General features: G+C 39.5%; 1 protein-coding gene across 5 annotated transcripts in view; it reads right to left on the bottom strand.

Moving 5' to 3' along the window:
* The window catches only part of FARP1 (FERM, ARH/RhoGEF and pleckstrin domain protein 1), a 205,038-nt gene that overhangs the window by 149,157 nt on the left and 33,221 nt on the right, over nt 1-22,660 (bottom strand). For all 5 annotated transcript variants that reach the window (XM_048295831.1, XM_048295826.1, XM_048295827.1 and 2 more), the window contains exon 2: nt 16,563-16,758. In XM_048295831.1, coding sequence (XP_048151788.1) covers nt 16,563-16,733 — 171 coding nt within the window. In that variant the 5' untranslated portion in view covers nt 16,734-16,758. The remainder of the gene's footprint in view (nt 1-16,562; nt 16,759-22,660) is intronic.

Here is a 22,660-nt window from a genome sequence, read left to right as displayed (position 1 = left end):
CTGTAAGGTTCTGCTGTGTTTAAGAAAGACTGGTTATTTGCATCAAACAGTGCCAGATAACCTTTAATTTTGTCAAGTGGAAAATAAGATAGCACTAGAGCCAGCACCTATTATAATAACCTGTAATCTTAAACTAGAGCTGTAACTAGTTCATTTAGGGGTCGAAAGAATGTGGTATTTGGGTTTTTTTTGGTTTTTTTTTAAATTAAAATATATGATTCACTGTGAACAAAGGAATCAGAGCTTACTTTAATTTTGCCAGTTGGGGAAGGGAGAGTAAACTGATACCAGCATTCAAGTGTTTTTTCCAACTGTACCCACAAGATCTATCAAAAGTAAATTAGGGGAAAGCAATTCAGAGCAGTATTTCCTGCTTTTTGAAAGGTCAGTCCAGACCATGCGAATATTTAGTTATCTTCATAAATGATGACCTGGATCTTAGACATCAAAGGTTAGTAAGACTGTGTATTCCAAGAACTATATAATCTCAATGCATGTTTGTAACCCATGTTGAACTTCTATGACACGTGTTCCAAATACCTTCTAAGCACATAAAACTGCATCACCAAAAATCCATACAGGCCTCAGTAGTTATTGTTAATATCTTTATCTTCAGTAATGATGGAAAAACTGAGAGAAGATCTGTTCCAAAATACAGTGGAGGTCACTGAAGAGCATTTACAAACACAGAACCCAGATCTGATTTGTCCTCTGATTCTATATAAGAGGTCAGGATTCTTTCTTTAAATTACTAAAAACATCTCCTGGACCACCACTTTCAGTGCTTAAAGGAGAAGCTTCACTTATCAGTCAATGGAGCATCCACACAGCATTTCCTGGGAGACTTCATTAAAGGAAGCATACGAGGAAGAACAGGCTATAAAATAATGACCTGAGGCTTGTTTTGTTTCAAATACTTGTACCTCAGCATATTTGGTCATCCACACCCAAAATACACATCTATTTTTGTGTTAATTGGTTGTGCCTTAAGGCTGTTTGCACCTGCTTTCTTCTTGGAAATGGATGATTGACTGGATAGTCTCATATTGTTTCAAAACTTGGCTTAAAGAAATGGTGAGCACCATTCTTGTGTTCTCTCTTTTCTGAACTTGCTAATTTTAACGTGAATTTCTTTCTTTTCAACTATCTTTTTTGGTGACCCACACAGACATCTTGAGCTGCACTTACTAGGATAAGAAAGAACAATCAAATTATCTCCAGACTCCAGATTTTGTAGACCTGTCACAGTACTATTCTAACCAGTGAGACACCACCATTCCACATGCTGCTTCACGCAGAACAAACACCAGTGTAGTTACTTCACTTGCTTGTGACCTTTAAGTAACGACATTCTTAAGCTATCCCAAAGCATGGAGGCTTTTAGGCGGTAATTATTTATATTAGAGTCAGCCCTTTACCACTTTCCAGTTGGTAGCCTAGGCAGACTTGAAATGTGTGCTTTCTTCTCTTATTTTTTTGGTTAACAGCCCACCTAGTTAAAATACTGCAAGAGTCTGTGCCTCTACTCTTCCCCAGCAAGCTCAGCAGGCGCTCTGCCAACTCCTCCTTTTCAGTTGTGAGGGAGAACAAGAATATCCTGCTGCAGCAGCCAGCTGGCTACCTTCTCCTGTCAAGGACTTAATACACTTCCATAAAGTATTCAGCTGTTGCTGGATGAGAGACAGAGTGCTCTACAGTGCCTTCTTCAAACAGTCCTCCTCCTTGACTAGCACAGACAGAACGGATGAAAGAACCACATGCAAAGAAACAGGAATGAGGGTACAAACACAGCCTTCATTCTTTGGATAATCAGAAGTCACCTAATTCATCTTAACCTTCAAGCCAAACATTTTCTCTCCAGGACAAAGGCTCACCAGAGCAAAGTTCACGCGAACTTGAAAAATCTTCAAGCTACTTAAAAGTTTTATTGTCCTCTCATCATACTTAGCTCAAGTTTGGCTCAATAAAAGCTTTCTTGTATCAAGGGTGAAAACATTTCCATTCTCTTAAAAAGAGTGCAAGAAAACCAAACACTTCCAATTTTGTTTTAAACATGAATATTCCCTTTCAATGTCTCTATCTCAAACACTGCATCACCGAGAAAGTGAAAATGAAAGTGTGGAAGAATAAGTAGGACTTGCCAATTCTTACCTTATTTTCTTCATGAATAAAAAAATTCAGTCAGCACTGGAACTTCTGTTGCCATGAGAGCAGAAGCCTACCTTTCCAGTAATTTGGAGTTACCTTGATGATCATTTCAGTAAGATGCTGCCAAACTTGCTCCAGCTACTCACTCTTGCCTCATTTCCCAGCCCTTGTAGAGACAGCCTGTCCTACAGGTGTCAGGCTGCACCCTCGTCCCTCTTCTGCCCAAGGGTCAGCACTCACACAGCAAGCAATACTCAGCACCCTATGGCAGCTCTTCCCTGGCAGTTGGCAATAGGCTGAAATCAGGGCAGGAGCCTAGGAAATGAGAAGTTGAGCCCTGGAATGGGTAAAAGGGGCCAGGAGAGCCAGCAGAGCTCCTGCTCTGGTATGAAGATGGGGGCAGCAGAGAAAGGCAATGAACAGATGTGAAGCCAAGTACATTAACTCACTCAAGCAGCTGTGGCAGGAAGTGCCTGGTGGGAATAGAAATCCCCCAATCTTTCTCCATTATGAGAACTGAAAACATCAAACTGCCTCTCAAACAAACAGGTTCCAAAATTAAAACAACTCTTTTGTCAATCACTTGCATTTTCAGAAGCCTGAGTTTCTTTTTAAACTGCTGCAGCTTGCAATATTTAAAAGCATGGAACTGACATAAGCTGACTTACACTACCTTACTGTTAAATTTACCACTTAGGTTTCACTTTGGAAGTCAAGTGTCCACTGTCTTGGGATATGTGAAATGGCCTGTGCTGAGTTGGTTACTTTCGGTATTTTTAATGAAGGTATTTTCTTCACTCAGATATATTTTAGACTATTGTAATTTGGATTCAGTGTATTTCTTAAAAAAACATTCTCCTGACATCATCATTGATAATGCCAAAAATAATTAACAGATTGGTCTCTTTGTGCGCTTACAGAACATGGAGAGAAAGGAGCAGGCAGTTATGTTATGGCTGCACATACAACTTCATGGGTCTAATATGCAACTGTGCCTTAGCAGAATCTAAGGTACAACTTTTAGTTCAAATTAATCATATTAATGTAACAGACTTGCAATTTGCAGTAATTTTTTAAGAGATGCATCATTAACTTTCTGCTGTATGTAAAGCATCGATAGGCGGCAATTAAAAAGAGGAGCAAGTGAGGGGTTCTGCTTCCAATTCTGACAGACTGCACTGTGCAGTCACTGTTAATTTCTAGTGCTCTTCCTTTATGTGACTGTGTCATGCTGTGATGTTTAAGACACAAAAGGAACAGACCTCCAGTGTTTTAAGCACAGACAAAAAAAAAGAAAAAAAATTCAGGTAAGTTAGAGATGTATACAAGTCCAGCACAATGCTTTCCCCCTACTCTTAGTGAGCTTTCTTATACTTCTGCATCTTCAGAAGCTTCTTTTTCCCACCTATCCTACCTATTTTCCATCACTCTCTTGTCTGCACTTGATCTGCCACTAAAGCAGATTTGTCCTTCCCTAAACAAATCCATCTTCTTCACCTAACCCTCTTCTAGTCAGTCAATCACCAAAACACAATTGTCACAGATAATAATTGGCCCATTTCTGTGATGCAGTTTAAATGGAACAGCTCAAACCATACAAAGCTGAGATTAGTTTTACTTTCCTCAATTTAGAGGAAGTAAAAGAAGAAGCAAACTGCTAGAACTTTCCACTACAGGCAGATTGTGGACGTAGGAGGCATCAGCAGATCCAAAAGGGGCTTTGGATGCAGAGGAATGAGGAGAGAAAGGCAGAGGAGTGAGCTCTTGTGCCAGGTTAGGAGACAAAATGTTAAGCCAGCCTTTCTCAGTGTGGTGTTTATGTTTCCATGAAATGATTTTATCAGAGAGGGCCAAGGAAACAGAAAAAATGCAAGAAAACAAAGCCAACAAACTTACTATCTGTCATGCTAGAAGATGTTGCCACATCTTCAGCTGTAGCCCAGGGCTATCCTTATAGATGTAATTGTATCCTCACAGTTCTAAATTGTATCCTCATAGCTGCACATAAAAGAGGACGAGGGAAAAACCCCAACCCCAATGACCAGAAATGGACACATTGACTCATGGGTCAGGATGAGCCCTCACTCAAAGCCAGCCACAGCCAGAAACCCAGCTAACAATTGAGGAACACAGAAAATCACGGGCCTAGGGCCCCAGTTCACTCTCTGCTCCTCTTAGACACCAGTAAAGGCATGCAAAAGAAACCCACTCCTGGGCTGAAGCTTGAAAGTGAAGACAAAGGTGTTCCCTTTACAGAGAGGGCTCTGTTGCTACAGTGCTTTTCAGCAAATAACAAATAACTCAGGACAATTGTGACCGAAGAAGAAGAGTCAAAACCAGCTTATATGCTGAGGTACAGGGCTATATACCTACCCAAGCACTTCATGTCCCAGTGCAGTGGTTTTCAGCTGATGGCGGCAAGTGCCCAGGAATCCATGGATCATTTCTACAAGAAGCGAGTTCATTGATATGGCATAGCCTTCCACATGCACGACCTTTTCAAAGGAATTTGCACCACCACTAGCCAGTCTTTTGGGGCCTTCAAATGCCCCCAGAGGAAAACAACAGTAATTGGTGACATCTGTTCACCTGGGACATATCAATATGAGGATCTGATGGCTGCAGAGGACAAATGGATTACCTCTGAGTGGTACTGAGATGTCTACAAGAGAGGAGAACAAGTTATTTATCTTCAGAAATAATCATAACTCACAAGCAAATTAGACAGGCATCTTCTGTTAAAATGTCTAGGTAATTTGAAGTTTAAACATTAATACCTAAGCTACCAACAGATTCGAAAAAATCAGTTTGTGTTTATCATTTTAGTTATTTAATCCTGTCATGCTACTTTATTTTCAGGTGAACAAGTTTCATTTTCAAGTAATTATTTAACAGGCAGTAGCTAGTGAATTAATTCTGAGGGTGCTGAAGGGGTTAACCTTCAGTTTAACTCTTAGTAAACCACTACCACCGAGGTTGAGGACTTGATCTCTGTTTTTTTTCTTCCCCCACAGCATCGTAAATAGAAGCTCAATGCAAAACAAAAAAATACCAACAACTTCACATCCAAAACACATCCAGAAGCTATACCTATGCAGGAAATCAGCCATTTTGGTGAAACGAGCACCAGCAGCATTAGCTGACACTCAAAGACTTGTTCCCTCAGCCCAAGGAAATGCTGAACTGTTTCCTCAGTAACCTTTTGTCACGTCTCCTGGCTAAGTTTTGTGTATTAAGATCTTCCCTGTACTGAAACATAAGCAGCACGGATCTGAAATGCTCTGCAGAGAAGTGACCTTTCCCACTGAAAGGTATACATACCTGTTCAAAGTTACAAAGGCACATAGATCTGTTCAAAGCTACAAAGGCACATAGATCTGCTCAAAGTTACTTGTTTCACGGCACAGATACAGAAAGAAATGGCAATGGCTAGACTCAGCCTATGCAGGACAAACAAAAAGGTTACCTGCTCCTAATTCTGTTTCTCTAACACTAATCCAATGGCTTCACATGAAAAAAAGTCTGAAAACTTAGCTCTTCCAAAGTTGGTGTGAATCCAGGTTTTCATGAGATCTTTGGAAGGGTTTGTTGACTTTTTTAAAGCAGATGCAGTTATGAAAGTCCCTCCTGTTCACAAAGACTGTTCTCCTGTAGCTTGCTGCTTCTACCTTGCTCTTCCTGAGATTGCCCAAGTCACAGAGTTGAGCATGTTGTGACACAATCAGCCATTTGCAGAGTTTGCTTTCCACTTGAATTTTATTTTTAGAATCTTCCATAGTCTTTCAAAGCACACAAACTCATACTTTGACATGCAGTAAAAAGCTACGAAGAGCAGTTGAAGGGTCTGACAAACTCTAGAACGTAAGTAAAGTTATGACATGTCTCTCATTTATAAAATGACTACTGGCTCATTTCTTTTATAAGCCCACAGATATGGCTGCAAACACTCATTTGCCACACAGAAAACCTGAAGGTTTCTACCTCAGAACTACAAGTCACAGGCTTAAAAGTGGCAGATCTTCAGCTGGTGACTCTGAAGTCCAGCTAAGGCTCACAAGAGAAAAAAAATTCTAGAACGCATTAATCCTGAATTCTTACAGTTAAATGTTTCTTAGGGACCTTGAGCAATCTGCTCACTGCTGGCCCTGCCTTGAGCCAAGAGCTGGACCAGACTACTTGCAGAGTCCCTTCCCCTCTGTATCATGCTATGAGTGAGTACACAAGTGCTTTCATGAAAAGCGTTTTCTTTTGCCAGCTGCCACGTGTTTATTGTTGACTGCAGAGGTCTTTCTGAATTACTCTGGAACATCTAAGAGCAGAGAATACTGGGCTATATATACTTCTGGTTGCAGAGCTACTCTGTGTGAATCCAGTAATAAACCCTACTTGATAATGTCCTTTTACATTTGCTGAGCGATATCTTTATATAAAAGCTTTGACAAAGCGTTCTCTTTTACATCAGTTTACATGTATTACCTTAATTAATTCTGCAAAATCCCTTTTATTTCAATTCCGTTCCCCAAAATCGTTGTATCTGAGATTCATTTCAAAAGGCAGCCCTCTAGGAGGAGACTCCTGGATGACACCACCATATAACGTAATCCAACTTATGCCCAGTAGCTCCTGTCAACTGGAGACAATGTAAAGTGGCTGAGGGTCTGGCTCATCCCTGCCAGCAAGCAGAAAGGCAAGGTGCTCCCCTAACTCACAGTCACTCCAGATCCATAACCTGCTGCTCTGCCAAAATGTGCTCCTTGCAAAAGACCAGAAAGAGAGCTCTACAAGGAGCTATGCAACCTGTCCATACAGTGGATATAAAGATGAATGTTTAATAAGAAAGGACAAAACTGAGATGGTTAGATGGAGGTGAGATGACAGTAGGGAATAAAACTGAGCATCTGCACCAGGGAATGAAGCAATGAAATGTGAAGAGTCACTGAAGAGCAAAAGGTCCCCCTTTATGAATGAAGAACTAGCCTCTGAATGCTAAGCAACATCTACACACAAATACATACTGCACACTATCTACTAAATGGAGATAATTGTAAATTCAATAAGAACTGTATGAAAATATAATGGCATGAGAACAAGAATTTTAAAAGCAAGGCAAACTGAAGAAGAAATGACTCCAGGTTCAACCAGAAAACTAGGTGAAAAGATAACAGTGAAAGAAATGAGAAGAAAAACTCCCTGCTGCTGTGCTCTGCATGAATATTTGCATCTGCCAACAGGCCATCAAAAGCAAATTGGCACCAAGTCATAATTCACCATTTGCTATTTATATTCTGGCAGCATTATGTTTGTGCAATTTCTATCAAAGCCTCCATTTTGGGGATGGGGATAAGAAAAGGAGAAATTCTAATCTACTTCTGCAACTGCTGTTTGTATTCGCTGAGTTATCTGGCACTTGATGTGCCTCATGCATCACTTTTTATTCAAAAATTGACATATTTATCCAAGAATGATTTTAACACTGTAGCCTTGTTCAGATACACACAAAAGCTTTGGCAAACATTTTCAGCCGTGCATTTTATGTGATTTACACATACACATTTAATTGTGTGTGTGTATTGTAATCACAGCCTGGTCGAAGCAGCTCACTGGAGCAGTGGAGATAAGCTTACAGGTAAGCAGCACATCACTAATTTCTGACGGCTTTTAAATCTGGGAACTGGTGGAGTCCCTTTAGACTGTACCAAGATAAGACACACTGCTTTGATCACTGCATCCTAGCTATAAAGGTTTTTTTAGTTTATTTTAAGATAGTCAAATTTCACTTTCAAACCACAAATTATCTTAGGTAAAATTTGGATATTTCTGCCCACTCTCAGAGTTTGAGTATGAATGAGAATGTGACTATGCCATTGCAGAAAGTATCCCCAGTTCTGACTGTAGATACAGCCTGTACAAGTAATGACCACTTTCTCCCCTATGCAGCACTACACATGGCATGTAATACAAAGACCTGATACTGCACTGATGAAGGACACCATCACACAACGAAGCTGGTTAAAGACCCAGGAGATACACCCAGGACTCCTGCACCTTTCCACACTGCTGTCTCCTGTTTCTTTGGAGAATACCCATAGCAAGGAATTGAATCAGCAGTTACAAAGGAGCTGTGGAGAGGCAGAGGACAAAAAGGATAAGCAATATTGGGGGGCATGTTCTAGTACCAAGAAATGAGGGAACAAGAGGTACCAAATGAGAAAACCAAGGAAGCACTAAAACATGAACTAATGTCAGCAGGTTGTGTTATCACCAGGTAAAAATTGGTAACAGATAATCATGATCAACTGAGAATAAACTGAAAGGGAAATTAATGGACAATTCAGAACATTTTGCTACTCTTTTATCCTGCACTACATAAGCCTTTGTTTGCACAGATAACTTTCCATTCTGTTCAAAATAATGTTGGAAAGCAGCTGCACAGGCATCCCAAAATCAAGGTACCTTCATCCCTCAAACAGGTTAGAGAACAAGTTACAGCCAGATATGCTTTTGCAATTTAAGATACTGAAAATCAGTGCTCTGAATGGCCATTCACCATGCTGTGCGACAATCACATACCAGTATTAGTTTACATATGAGCCCAAGTTTTCTCCTCTTTTGCTCAGTGCAGAACTATGAACTGGGTGTGCTTTAAAATGCCTCAAGCCTAACACGAGATTGTGCTCTTAGAAAAGCATGTGTATTGTACTTATACTTTATTTCTTTAACTGTGGACAACACACACTTTTTAAATCCAGGAGGTGGAGAAAGGCAGCTATTTTCTCACAGAAGTTTGTCCTGTTCATTTATTATGCCTCTCCAGAACATATGTCCAGAAGCATGGACAACTGTTTTTCATAAAGAGCTTAAGGAAAGTAACTTGAGCTCGACCACCTTGTGTTAACAAAGAAGGGGCTTAAGTAAATCATGTCATGCATGTTTACCACTGCAGTACAGCACCAGTGCACTCTTCCTCCACAGCACATTTTATTTTGCAACTTCTACACTCCTCCCAAAGGTAAGTGATAAGGGGAGGAGCTTGGTGAGAGGACCATCCCCATAGCAGGAACTGTTGGAAGAAAAAGAAGAGAAATTTCCTCTCCCATTATGCATTCAATCCTGTCTGGCTGCTGATTCTGCTTGGATTTAAGGATGATGATAACCATTATATCCATGTCATTTGACTGCATGCATGTGGTGAGGATGTTCCTTACCTTGATATCCAGCTGACCTGTTTCAGGTATGGGGGCTCCACACCTACACTGGGATCTACAAATAATATATCACAGCATTTTTCCTTTAAGATTTTTAAACTGCATGATACTGTTTTATAGTTAAATGTTACATAAATACAGTTGGAATCAAAGATCTTAAAGGCCTTTTCTGATTTAAATGATTCTATGATTCCCTGTTACTACTGGAACAGAAAAAAGCAGCATGTAGGGATATATAAGCACTTTCAGAGAGCAATTAATCTCATCCTAAAATACACATTTGAGACAGGCATTATGAGCAGCCTGTTCAATGTACCATGCTTTCATCCTACCATGGATGAAAATGATTAGCTGAGGCTTCCACATATAGCTTTTAAAATTTTCAAGGATGGAAGAGGTGAACCTCAGTCTCAAGGAGAAGGATGCACACAAGAGGCAGTTCAGCTCTCCTGCCTCTGACCAGAGGCAGAACATCCCTCCCATCACCCCTGAACAGGAAAACATAGAGGTAGCAAAATCAGCCTCCACTTGTACCACTAGCCACCCATACATGTACACCTTTAAGAGTAGAGATGGCAAATACCTCCCCCACTGTTCCCTGGACATTTGTCACCTCCAAGCAGGAGGCCCAAGGAAATGCCCCAGAACTGGGGAGGGCGCCCACGCTCCCCACACCGACCATCAATCCAGCCTCACCAGTACTGTGCAAACCAACTTACAGGCATAGACACTACTACCAAAATTACCAGCATGATTTCGCTGACCCCTTCAGAGTTCACAAACGCTCCCACACTGCCTCGGCACCCACAGCTGCCCTTCTTGTGCCAGCTCCATCCTCTGCTTTATGCTGGCTCACACATTGGTGCATGACTTGGTGAGTCAGCTCAGCAAGGGAGGGGAAAAGGCAATATTTGAGAAGCCTTCCCTGATTACAAGTTAGACTAATTCATTCAAGAAAATTACATTCATTTCCCAGTTATCTTCAAATACATCAATCTAGTCTGAAATGGACTGGATCTGTTGGCACTTAAAATTACACTCCCAGTTATTCTATTCATTCTACAGAATCTTAACAAAGAAATCAGCAGTTTAAACAGTCTGCTGCCCCAGGTTACAGGAGTCTGCTTGTGGATTATTCTCTCTCCCATTTTGAAAAGCACATAAATTATTAACACATATCACTAAAATACCACATCTTTCAACAAAGATTTTCTAAACATTTGTCAATAAAAATCAGTTTACTGCATACCCACTAACAATATTCTGCTGAGAAAAATACAACTGATGTGTTTGAGAGCTGAGGAAAAAAATATTGCTTTTCTTGTAATTTCAGAAGACCCAGAAGAGTTGGCGTGACAATTAGTGAATATTTAAATACTTGATATTCACTGGAAATAGTCTGACAGCAATGGCCAAATAATTTCAGGCACAAGAAGAAAAGAAAGTCTCAGACTGATGAATAACTGACATTTGACCTGCTGTTCACTTCCTAAGCTGGAAAAAAAAGCAATCCTTATTGAATTGAAGTTGAAGCTGGCTAAGAAAGCATAAAACACTGTTTTATGTCTCTGCATTGCCTTACTGTCTCATGCTCTTTTTATTAAATTGTTTATCTCACTGGTTATAATTGCATATTGAGGAGAGGCGTAAATACCTAGGACAAGGCAATTATCATAGCCCATAAATGTAACAGAAAGTAATTCAAACATTTATAAAACTGTGGCTGAAATTTTGAATTTAATAGGTAACACAGCACTTGTGGAAATTTATAACAAAGCACATGCAATGTTTGTTATTAACTATTGAGACTTTCTAGTATTTAGCTTTTCCTGGCACACAAACTGGCTTGAAGCTGGTGGGGAGCACAGTCAACAGACAACATTTTCCCCACAAAGGGAATATGAACCACCATCATATGACTGCATGAATATACAAAACCAGCCAAACAAAAAAAACCCCTACCCAGAACATTATCCTCAAGAACCAGACCCCCAACAGGATTATGAAGTCCTTCTCTCTGAAAAATTTGGGATTGAGGCAGAGAAATTCCCTGCCAAGGTACTACATCCAAACTCCAGTGGAAGATAAAATAGTTGTAGATCAAGACCATTTGGGCTTTATTCTCTATTCTCAGGTAATCTAAAGCTTTTCTCTTCCAAGAGAAGGGAAAACTGAAATGAATGTTTACAAGTGATATTTACAAAGGATTACACCTTTACCCTGCTTTCTATTAAGAGACTCCTGTTGCTTAAGAAACCTGTGTTAATCCCCCAAAGCAGATGACATTTTCCAACCCTGCATATTTCACAAAGCCTGAATACATTCAAAGGGAAAGGAAGTTGACACAATACAAAAAACAGATGTTTAATAAACTTGAGTAATCTGACAGGCAAGCATGTTTTAGTTGTTCCAAAAGACAGCCACAAAAAGGAAGCAACTATTTTCTTGCAAACACAATAAAGGGGAATATGGTTTGGTTTTAATTAAAGAGATCAGATCCTAACCAAAAGAAGAATCCTAACCTCCTGTGACATACTTTGATCTGACCTTTGATGCCAAAAAGAAAGAAACAGCTCTCACTTGCTATTTAGCATCAATAGTGTCATTCCAGTCACATCAGCTTCATTCACCCAGAGAGTAGGATATGATCAGTGACAAGCATCATGTCAGTCAGGGTTCAACTTGGTCTGAGTCACCAAATCATCCTGGCAGTCTAACAAGAGACAAGAGAATCAGTCTTGTCTTCAGCATTACCTAGAAAGGAACAACACTGACTCTATATTTAGGAGTAGTTTTAAAACCAATTTCTTCTGGCAATGAAACAACTATAAAAGTAAATACAATATAAATGGCATAGACATTAAACATTAAAGGAGTTTTTTTCCCAGAAGGATCTGAAGTAGATGCAATCATCAGCTATTTTTACTGTTCTTTAAAAACTGTATTTCATTTTCACTTAAACTGCTTTGAATCTACAGGGGAGATCACATCAAAACAAACATACGAAAATCTGTAAGTTTTGCTATGGCTTTATGGACTCAATCATATTCCATTTCAACTAGCTTAGGTGAGCAGAAATAAAAGCAGAGGGAAATCAAGCAGTACAGAACTGTACATCTCCAACCTCTATGGTGTAATACTCAACCTCTGTTTGGCAGTGTTGGGTTTTGCAAGTCTTCAGGTTGAAGTGTCAACCATTCAATATGCCCAAGATCTATCTATATATGATTATCATTTTGTGTACACAAGAGGAAAAATGTTCTTCCTCCTTCACATTCGTCATTTTAGCTAATGCTGTTATCCTCCTACCTAGCAAAAAGGAAACATATTTGCTCATTCTATCACATAATCATAACTCAGCCAAACACTGGCTGAAACAGAATGCTGCATTTTGAACCTCTGCAGTCTCCAGTTAGCATATCTAACGAATTTTTCAGTAAATACAGCCAAAGTGGAAATTAGAAATAAAAAGCAAGGGAGAAATATATTCCACACTTGCATGCAACAGCATGACCAACAGCTGCAAGTGCTGGATGATCATGAACTCTTGACTCATGGCCTGATTTTCAGGCACTAATCACCTGCAACTGCAGCGGACATCTAGTTCTTGTCTGAGAGTTTGTGACAGACAGAAAACTAAAGGTACAGAAACTCAGTCATAAAATGCTGAATAACTTAACAGAGGGAAGGATGTTCTACATAATTTATCTTCTCATGACTGAAGAGCCAAAAATGTGCTCAAAAAAGATAACTGATGAATTTTATACTTTCCTTATATGTTCAAGGCAAGAAATACAAAGTCATAGTCATGAAATGTTTTTTTTTTTTTTAAAACAGCAGTGCCTACCTTTCCCCCTCCTCCAAGCATGTGTACCCAACCAGCTAAGTGGACGTGTGTAAAAGATCCACAATTATCTATTCAAGTTTTCACTAGCTTTTTGGAATATAGGAATGCTGGAAGGTTCTGCAATGAAATACTGTTTATTAACAGCATGCAGAATAAAAGATTTTTCTTACGTATCCCTTCCTTTTACAATACTGCATTTGCAACAACTGATGAAAAGGTCTTCATTGTGGCTTCCCTTTTTTAAGTCTCCCATACATACACTCTCCACATACTTTGTAGGGTTTTTCCTATTAAAAAAATGCAATGTATGGGCACATATATAGGCATGTGAATCTCTCTTCTCTCTTTTTTGTTCATTTGGGGTTTTTTTCTAGTGAGAACTAATACAATGAGCCAAATGTGGTATGATTATAGGTCATCAAAGCACTAACACCAAAAGAATTAATTTTCCTTTACAAACTCAAATGACACTGGAGTTACTTTACTTTTAAACAGCCCAAAGAGCAGCAGCACTGGGGGTAATGGAAATAGGTCATATTTTCCTCCTGTTTTGTTATATACAGAACAGACACAGACATCTGATGGATTTGGCACTAACCGTAACAAGTCATCTGTATACAATGTGAGAAAAGGGATTGCTTAAGAGCAAGGATATTGAATCATGTCTCCTGGAATATAATTTAAAAACAAACCAAACCAAAATTCAATAAACAAGAAAAAATAAATGAGCACACAACAAAAACCCAAAACCATGACAACATTCAAACAAAACAGGAACAAACCCAATAAAAATACCACACAGATAAGGTCTTATAGCTAATGGGGCGGTGGTGCTGAAGGTATTACAAGAGTAGCACAGAGGTAAGACTAGACAGATGGACAGTCCCAACAACTTCACTAGTTCCCCCAAACTCAGAAGAAGTAGCACCACTATCTGTTTCTGTTTTTACGCAGACTTCATGAGCAAATAATAAACTGGCATCATTAAACTTCATACCATCCTACAAGACACACTACAAGCATCAATAAAACCACCCAAAGTTTGGCTCATTTGCTAACACAGAAAGGTTTGTGTAGCAGAATTCCTGAAATTACAGGAAACACAAATTCTTCTCAATTTATACTCGTATCATATTTCCAAAGTTATTTTCATAATCATAGCAGCTCAAGTTTTGTAAAGTGTAGTTCAGATCTTCAACCACGCAAAAAGTCTTTAATTCTCCACTGAAAAGCAAGCCCACAGATGTGCTTAGGCATGTATGTTTAACATCTTCTGCCCACGGCCACACTTGCTGCTCCTAAAATATTTTGTTGAAATGGTATCACTTTCCTTTTCTGTGTATACTGCACCAATCTGGCTAAAAACATTAAGCTTATAAATAGGAACATGGGGTTTCCAACATGAATAAACATCTCAATTTAGAAAATGTATTAAAACTTACTCAGTTTTGTGAGATGGGACTAAAACAATTAATACCTTTTAGACCAGACTGAAAACATTGTGTATTCCTCCATTTGCCTGTGCATAGGTTAAAGACAAAAGGCTTTAGGAATCTGCTGTAAAAGATTTCGTATCTAAGCGTCCTGCATATTTCACCACAAGACTTGACTTTCAAACCAACTAGGCTTTCCTTGAGTAGTGATAGTTATGAAATAAAAGTGTCTGAAAACAATCATATTGAAGTGATCTCAACAGAGAGTTGTTTAAATCCCCAGGTCTTCCAGGTGTTGCGGAAGTTAAATGAAATGTTGATATCTTCTAATATTAAAGACCAAAAAATATTGTTTTCTCAAACTCCCAGAAGCAAAGCTGGAACTATAGGGTGCACTGCATCCACATGTTCCTTATATTTTCTTCTAAACAGTTTAATGAAAGGGACATAATCTCAAAAAGGTTTCTGCTAAGTGTCTGCACATAATCTTCAATTTTCAAAATACAGTGAAATAGCATCTACAGATGGGTTAAAAAAACCCCGAAACTTGTCTCTTGAATAATAGGGGTATTTATACCACATAAAAGAGCACCAAAATTTTATTAGTGTTTGATAATTTAAACTATAACTACACTTTTTAACAGCAACAATTGTCTAAAGACAGCTTTTACCTAAAGACTGTTTGCTATGGATATTTGGCAGGCATTCTGAAAAGCACAAAAGCATAACAAGTTGCTATATACATGGGCATTTCGCTTGATGGCAGTTCAGTTCACACGTAACCTGCCCGTCCAGAGAATTTACCTTCCACTAAAATAAAGTCTGACACTGAATAAACAGTTGTAGTTGGATCACAAACAGCAGCAGAGAGCAGATCAAAAAGTGTGTGTGTACACACAGAAAACAGACAAAACCTCATAAACAGGTATCACTTTTTATGATAATTTTCCTCATCAGAATTCCTTCCTGTTTAATGCAGGGATAACATTTTTCCAGGGTGCTATATGTCTAAGACCTCTGTATCTCACTGGTGATCCTCCATTTTACAGAAGGGAAAGCTGAACCAATGAAGGCATGGGAATTACCATAGCTACAGAAAATGCAAGTAACAAAGAATGAAATTTGAACTCCGGTTTCTGCTTTCCTATTCACTGAACCCTGAAGACTTTGAAAAATACACACTCCAGTACACCTCCATAACAGCAGCAGTGCTCAAACACCTTACGTGTTAATTCTGTCAGCATGGCATGTTAAAATCATCAGTGGCTACTAACAGATAGATAGTGTGAAACCGGATCGGTCTTGGTATCAAAACTAATTCTGACTGATTCTACTGATCACAAACACACACAAAAGCAGTAGTAACTCTGTCTCCTTGGCAAGAACAAACCTAGATTAATTTCAATGGGGCACAGAGAAACTTTAGATCTAGAGACTGCTTTTCTTCTTTCCTTGCACTTAACCTGTGTGAAGAGCACTCACTGCATGTAAGAGTGATATGAATTACTGAAAACTTTGATGATTTTCAGTTACTATCCTAAGGACTTGCCAGAGGAAAGACAAAAAAAATCTATATAGATCTACAGTTTACTGGATAAAGAGCAAAACAGCAGCAAGAAAGTATATCAACTGTTCAGAAAGAAGAGGAAACCACTGATGTAGTATTTGAAGAAAAAACTCACCAAGGACTTTACCCTCTCCTGAAGCTGTTCAAACAGAAATGGAATTAGTAACTGCAATCTACAGTTCACTTCCCTGTTTAATCCTATTCTATTGCACCAACATCTCTACACAACAGCCATTTTCTCTGCAACATGAATTCATTAGCCAAAAAATCACAGCTGCAATAAAAAAGATAACTGGCTTGAGAACATGCATTTCCAGAAATGCCTGAATAATCTTTAGCCACCCCAACCTCCACATCCTTACCGGAATGTCAAAAGTTTCTTGTGTGTCATCCAGCATCTGAATTTTGATAGAGACAAGTTTTCCTGGAGGTGTCACAGGTGGTTTCTGTCCATGCTCCAAAGTACTGATCCCAGCATTTTCCTGAGCTCCTAAGCGGGATCCTGCAGTTGGTCTCTGCTCTGTTTCACCCATGTTTAGGGAAATGCGTTTCTTATATCTGATGAAAGAATAAGGGCAAAGAAGACCATATCAGTCATAAAGATGATGTTTTGGACATAAGCATTATGGTATATATGCTCACAGCTAGTAAACCATATGACCATTAACAAAAAGTAAGAGCCATCACAATTTTTTCTTACATGTCTCAGATGAAGATAAGAAAATCAAGCAAACTTTATACTTTTCAAAATACACAGGCTAATTGCCTCCTGAAGGTAAGGCTGACAGGCTACAGTACTGCACAAGGGCAAATTATTCCTTTTCTCCTGCAAAAGCAAACAAGACCATATTGGAAATAGAGCACAACAGAACACAGATTTCAATTAATTATGTAAATTTATTTATGAATCAGGCTGTTATCAGTCCCAGACAGGATTTCCAGAGAAGGTAGGAAGGCGAGAAGAGCAGGTGGGACAACTCAGCACTTGCTGACCATCATTCCCTCTTGGCTACATAAGCACTTTTTCCTTCCAGCCTTCTCTGGCCCTTTGCAGCTGCCACCTTGGTAAGGGTCTGTGAAGCAGGAAAGCCAAGGGGTACAAGATTACACCAACTGGACAAACAAATATTTTGTTTGCTTTGGGGAGCAGAGCTGCTCTAGACCTGGGACCTGGCCTGATCCCCCTCATGAGCCAAGGACTGCGAGGACACGCTACTGGGAAGGCCAGAAAAAAAAGACAACACTGGGAAATTCTTCATTACTTGGCACAACTTTGAACCTTCTTTTTTAATACAACCACCATGAGTTTTACTTGTTGAATGCTACACATCACAGTAGGATTTTATTTCACTTTTCCTACCCTGGTTTTTGACACTCTAGCTGGGTTTCCGATGAAATCCACTTTTACTGTCCATTTATCTTTCTTGGTAAATGCATTTTCATTCTGCATGACTTTTATACAGTGATCAATGACCAAAACATGTAGCACACAGATGGGCACACATGGAAATGTAACTTTCCAGATGAACAGAGGCAGAAGAAGAGTACTGCCAATCACTGCCTGGCTTTAACTCTGAGGTTACAATTTTGGAGAAGCTTATATGGGAAAGAAAGGAAGTACAAGACAGCCTATGTATTAGTGAATGCATCACCATTTCTACAGGATACTGTAAAGAACAGTGACAGGTAATAAGACACCAGTTCCCACCACAAGGATAGAATAAAAACAGCCCTGTCTTTGGCAGGTTAAAGTATTTACTACACATTACTCTTCCATGTCCTGACTAATCTGTTCCCACAGATTTTTTACACCACAAATACCCAAGTGTAAAAAATTTTAGAACAGCACTTGGATTAAAAGAAATGTTAGCTGAGAAGGAAGGGAATTAAAAATTATGGATCCCACACTTCTAAGTATCAATTCAATGGGCACAAGTGAAGGAGAAGAAAAAAATGCAGGCAAGATTTTGCAACGATTTGGCACTAACCTGCCCATCAAACCTGGAAAGATACCAGCAAAACCTACCCAAGTCCATGTCAACCACTACCAGAGAGGCAAATTTTTCCTCAATTATCATTGCAATCTAAAAATCTATGAAGAATTAATTATATTTATCTTATTCTTTAAAATTAATTAAATTTAACCTTTTTGTAAGACAAGCAGTGCCAACAAGAAAGCTGCAGTTGGAGGCAGGAACTCCAGAAAAAAAGACCCCAAGCTCTACATGGAAAGACTCCAGGCCCCTTTACAAATAAAACTGATTTCCCTGTGTGTGGAGTACAAAGGATCATCTAAAAAGGTAGCACAGGCACCCAGTCTAGAAGTGCACAAAGATACTGGTCCATGTTCATATTAATTCCAAAGCTGTTTTAAGAGCTCTTCTGAAGTCACCACATACCCCAGACAGCACCAAGTGGGCAGAAAGGACCTCTACAACTGCTACATTACTACAGAAGTTTTTGGCTATGTTCTTTCCATTAAATCATAAATATAGGAATCAATCCAAGTCAGTTCAAGTAATACCATTAAATAATCAATGCATAGGAATATTACAGACATGAAACCCTTCTATAAATGTTCTTCTGACTAGATGATCTAGTGGCCCACACACACAATCAGACATCCAATAAACTTAATGAAACACATAAAACCCACCTAAATTTAGGAGCCAAAAAAATCATGGAGGGAAGGTACAAGAAAATCCACTCCATATATACAGCTGAGATATTTTTTATCCTTTTTAACACTTAGTAATAGAGAAATTCTTGTTTAACATATCTATATACACGCACATTTTCCTTTGGAAGCAAAGATCTAAGAACTATTGGCCACCCTGATCACAAGCATCTGCTACTTAGAAAATTAAAAGCAGACCTTTAATTTTTTAACCTATACATCTAAACATCAGCATGCTGCACTGGAAGTTATTTAAGGTTTTTTTCTGCATGACACTAGCCTCACTATGCTGTTGTCATAACATTAGCATAATATTTTTACTATACCTTTATGTAAGAGGCCTTAAAAATTACCCTCTCTAAAATAACACAGCACATCAGTCAAGCTGCATACCTTTCTCTATATCACCTTGATATAGGAGACAGTGAACTAAGGTCACAGAAAGCAACAGAAGAGCACTAAGTAAACACTGAGCAAACCTGAGGGGATTAGGATGCCTAATGTCTGTCATGATGAAGAGATGGATCAGGTCTGGACAAAGGATAGAGAAATTCAAAGACACTCTAGTAGAAGACGACAGTATATTGGGGAAGGTATTAATGAAGAAGAAACAGCAGCAGCCACCAGATTCTAACATATGCAGCTCTAAGCAAAACATACGTGGAGGTAGACAACCAGTACAGGAGCAGAGAGTGGCAAACAGGAAAGGACTCATCTGAACTCTGAAAATTAAAGGTTTCTGCCCACTCCTGACAGCTGTTGAAACCCAGGGCCAAAATCAAGTCTATGGTTTCTGCTGTGGGTTCACTGGATGTCAGTGCCCTTCTCAGTAGTGCCGTAGCACCTGCAAGATGGAGAGAGTCCTCTGCAGAGAACGAACCTGCATCCTAACCTGTGTGAGGGCAGAAGTTACTGAGACAGCAGAGCTGCCCACAGGGGAGCCTTGTCCCCTTCTGCTCCTTCCCAGCTCCCACCCATGCAGTCCTGCCTGTTGCCACGCACTGACTCTCACCCTCCTCAGACTGAGCCACTGCACCTCTCTAACTCAAAATAAAACAATTCAGTGTTTTGTTCTTGGCCGGGTTAACAAATTAAATCAGCTCTCGGCAGGCTGGAAAACCTAAAGCCAGGGTGAGCTAAGCCCAGCCAGCTGCTGTCAGGCCACTGGGCTGACTCAAGCTTTCTCTACTTACAGCACCTGGAAGGCACAACAAAACCCTACAACTGCCATTAGATAGATTAGGAGATGTTGTTTTGTTCTAGTAACACATTAATAACCATTTTATACAGATACTAAATGCTTAGACTAAAAATTTAAGGTCTGTATATACTTACGCAGTAGCTGGACAAAGGCCACAATGTGGTTCAGCATAAAGCCACCTCAGCTCTCCATGCTCAAAGCAGGCACATTTTATAGCATCGGAAAGGTGCTGGCCAATTAAAATTTCCACATATTTTTCTTTGGCAGGATGGAAAAAGTATCAAACTTGCTTAGTCTAAAGGGAGCTGCAAGTATAAACAGCACTTGTTGGGGCTGGGGCAGGGAAGACAGGGGCAGGAATGAAGGGCTACAAAAATTACTAAATACTGAGGAAAATAGAAGCAATAAGCCACTGATTGAAATGTTGGAATAGATGCCACTCTGATCTCTCAACTACTCTGCTCTTTGGGTCAGACCAGGGCTCAGAATTTGATGCAAGAGGCTCCCAAAGCCTGAAGACTCTTGTTATGGGGGAGAATGGCGCCACATATCCAGGCCCTTTCCACTTCTTTTGCTTTCCTTTATGACACATTTCCACAGCATGAAACAGAAGGAAGCACAATGCTCAGTACACTCCTCTTAAAGGTGGGGAAGCCTGAGGCACAGTGGGATGGTGAGAGTATAGCCTTACTAAAAGCACACAGCACACTTGTACACCTTGAGAAAATTCTATACAAGCAGCATGAATTGTCAAGGATGCTGCCTTTTCATTATTACATCAGAATTACCATAACAATGAAATCAAGTATCTTGAACCCATATTAAAAAATAATAATAAAATAACCTAACAAGGCAACAGGACCAGGAAGACTGAAACTAAAATTCAGCCTGAAATGATGGGAAGCAGACAGAGGGCCAATAGAGTTCAGGTTTTTATACTTTGAAACATTATTTGGTTAATTTCTGCAAGTCCCTGGCAGAACTGTGCAAAGCAATATGATGATTAAAAAAAATTTAACTTATTCATGTAAATCACAGAATCATAGAATATCCTGTCTTGGAAGGGACCTAAAAGGATCGGTGAAGTCCAACTTACAATTTCTTTGATAAAACACAGCATTTTTGTGGAAGCAAAGAAATGAGAGAAGTTCTTAATAGAAAAATAGCTCAAGCTTGAAGGGCAGTAGTACAGACACAGGTGCTGGCTGTCTTGTTTCTCTGCTTGTACCCAGCAGACTAAGTTTGACTCACTCTAAAGAAACCTTGCAACTGAAGGGATTTGTGTTCAGTTTCTTGTCTGCCCTTTCTGCTCACATCCACAATGCTCAGACAGAAAAGGAAGCCAATAAAAATTCAGTTTTTCTATATAATTAGGCTGTCTTCTCGCTCAAAACAGAAAAAAAGTTAATGTTGTAAGCAATGGCTGTTTCATGAAGACAGAAGTAGGGGGGCTCAAGTTAAGGTATGGTCAAGAAGATCAGCAAGTAGATAGGTCATGTCTAGTCTCCTGTACAGTCAGTGGAAAAGAGGATGGAGGGTGAGGTCCTTAACCAGGCAGAATTTCTAAACACAGATTTCTTTTTTCTAAAGGCTGAAAATTAACCTTGAAAAACCTGCCTGAGCAAGAAAACACCATGGCCGTCTAAAAAAAATTAGATAGAGACTTGCAAAAGCAAGACTCAGAATTGGATTCTTCAGCATTCTGAAGACTTCCTAAAGTTTGCAGCAGTAAGAAATTCCCTCAACTATGCAAGACTGTCCCTAAAAGAATAAAATTCATCACCTGTACTGAAAAAGAAAAGAGCACACAAAGTTGCCTACCTTGGTCAGACTCTGAAAACCTCTAAATAACACTGTCTTATCCCTCGACCCAGTTTCTGTGGGATGGTTATGCAGATGGACAGACTAAGTGCTCAGGTTTGTAAAGCAATAGAATACACTTAGTTGTTGACACCAAACTAGCTAGAGCCTGAAACCGATGTCAAATTTAGGGAACTGAGCAGTAACACAAAGCTTTAAAGACTCAAACTATTCAGTATGCCAATAATGTAGCCTGAAGTCCAGAAAAATGAGCATTTATGACTGTACAGGGTAAAAACCACCTCTTGCAAGCCTATCAGTACAGCATTCAGAGTGCCCACATTCGTTTCCGACTTTAGGGCCATTCAGCTTCCAACTGGAGCTCATTTATCTTCATTGCATTCAGGTCCTAAACCTGTCTGCAATTCTGTGGCACAAGCAGCTGTCCCAGATTCCAATTCTTCTGCCAGATGTCAGCAAAGAACAGTCCCAGCCTGCACAAATCTGATGTGTGCTATCTTTTTTCCTCAGCCACACACCTGTCAGTAGATCTATCAACAAGTGCAGCAGCAGGTAAATCTATGCTTTTCCAATTGCCTCTGTGAAAAACCTCATCCCTTAAGTACAAATACAGATTGCTCTGTGAGTTAAGCCAATCTGGTCTACCAATACTTTTTTTCAACCCACAACATTACAATTACTTTTGATGGCCATCAGTGATATTGAACAAGTCAGTAGACATATTGATTCACTATGTGTTATGCTTCTGGACAACACTGCAT

Source organism: Corvus hawaiiensis, chromosome 2, assembly GCF_020740725.1.
Source record: "Corvus hawaiiensis isolate bCorHaw1 chromosome 2, bCorHaw1.pri.cur, whole genome shotgun sequence".
Taxonomy (NCBI): Eukaryota; Metazoa; Chordata; class Aves; order Passeriformes; family Corvidae; genus Corvus; species Corvus hawaiiensis.
This window is presented reverse-complemented; position numbering and strand designations above follow the sequence as displayed.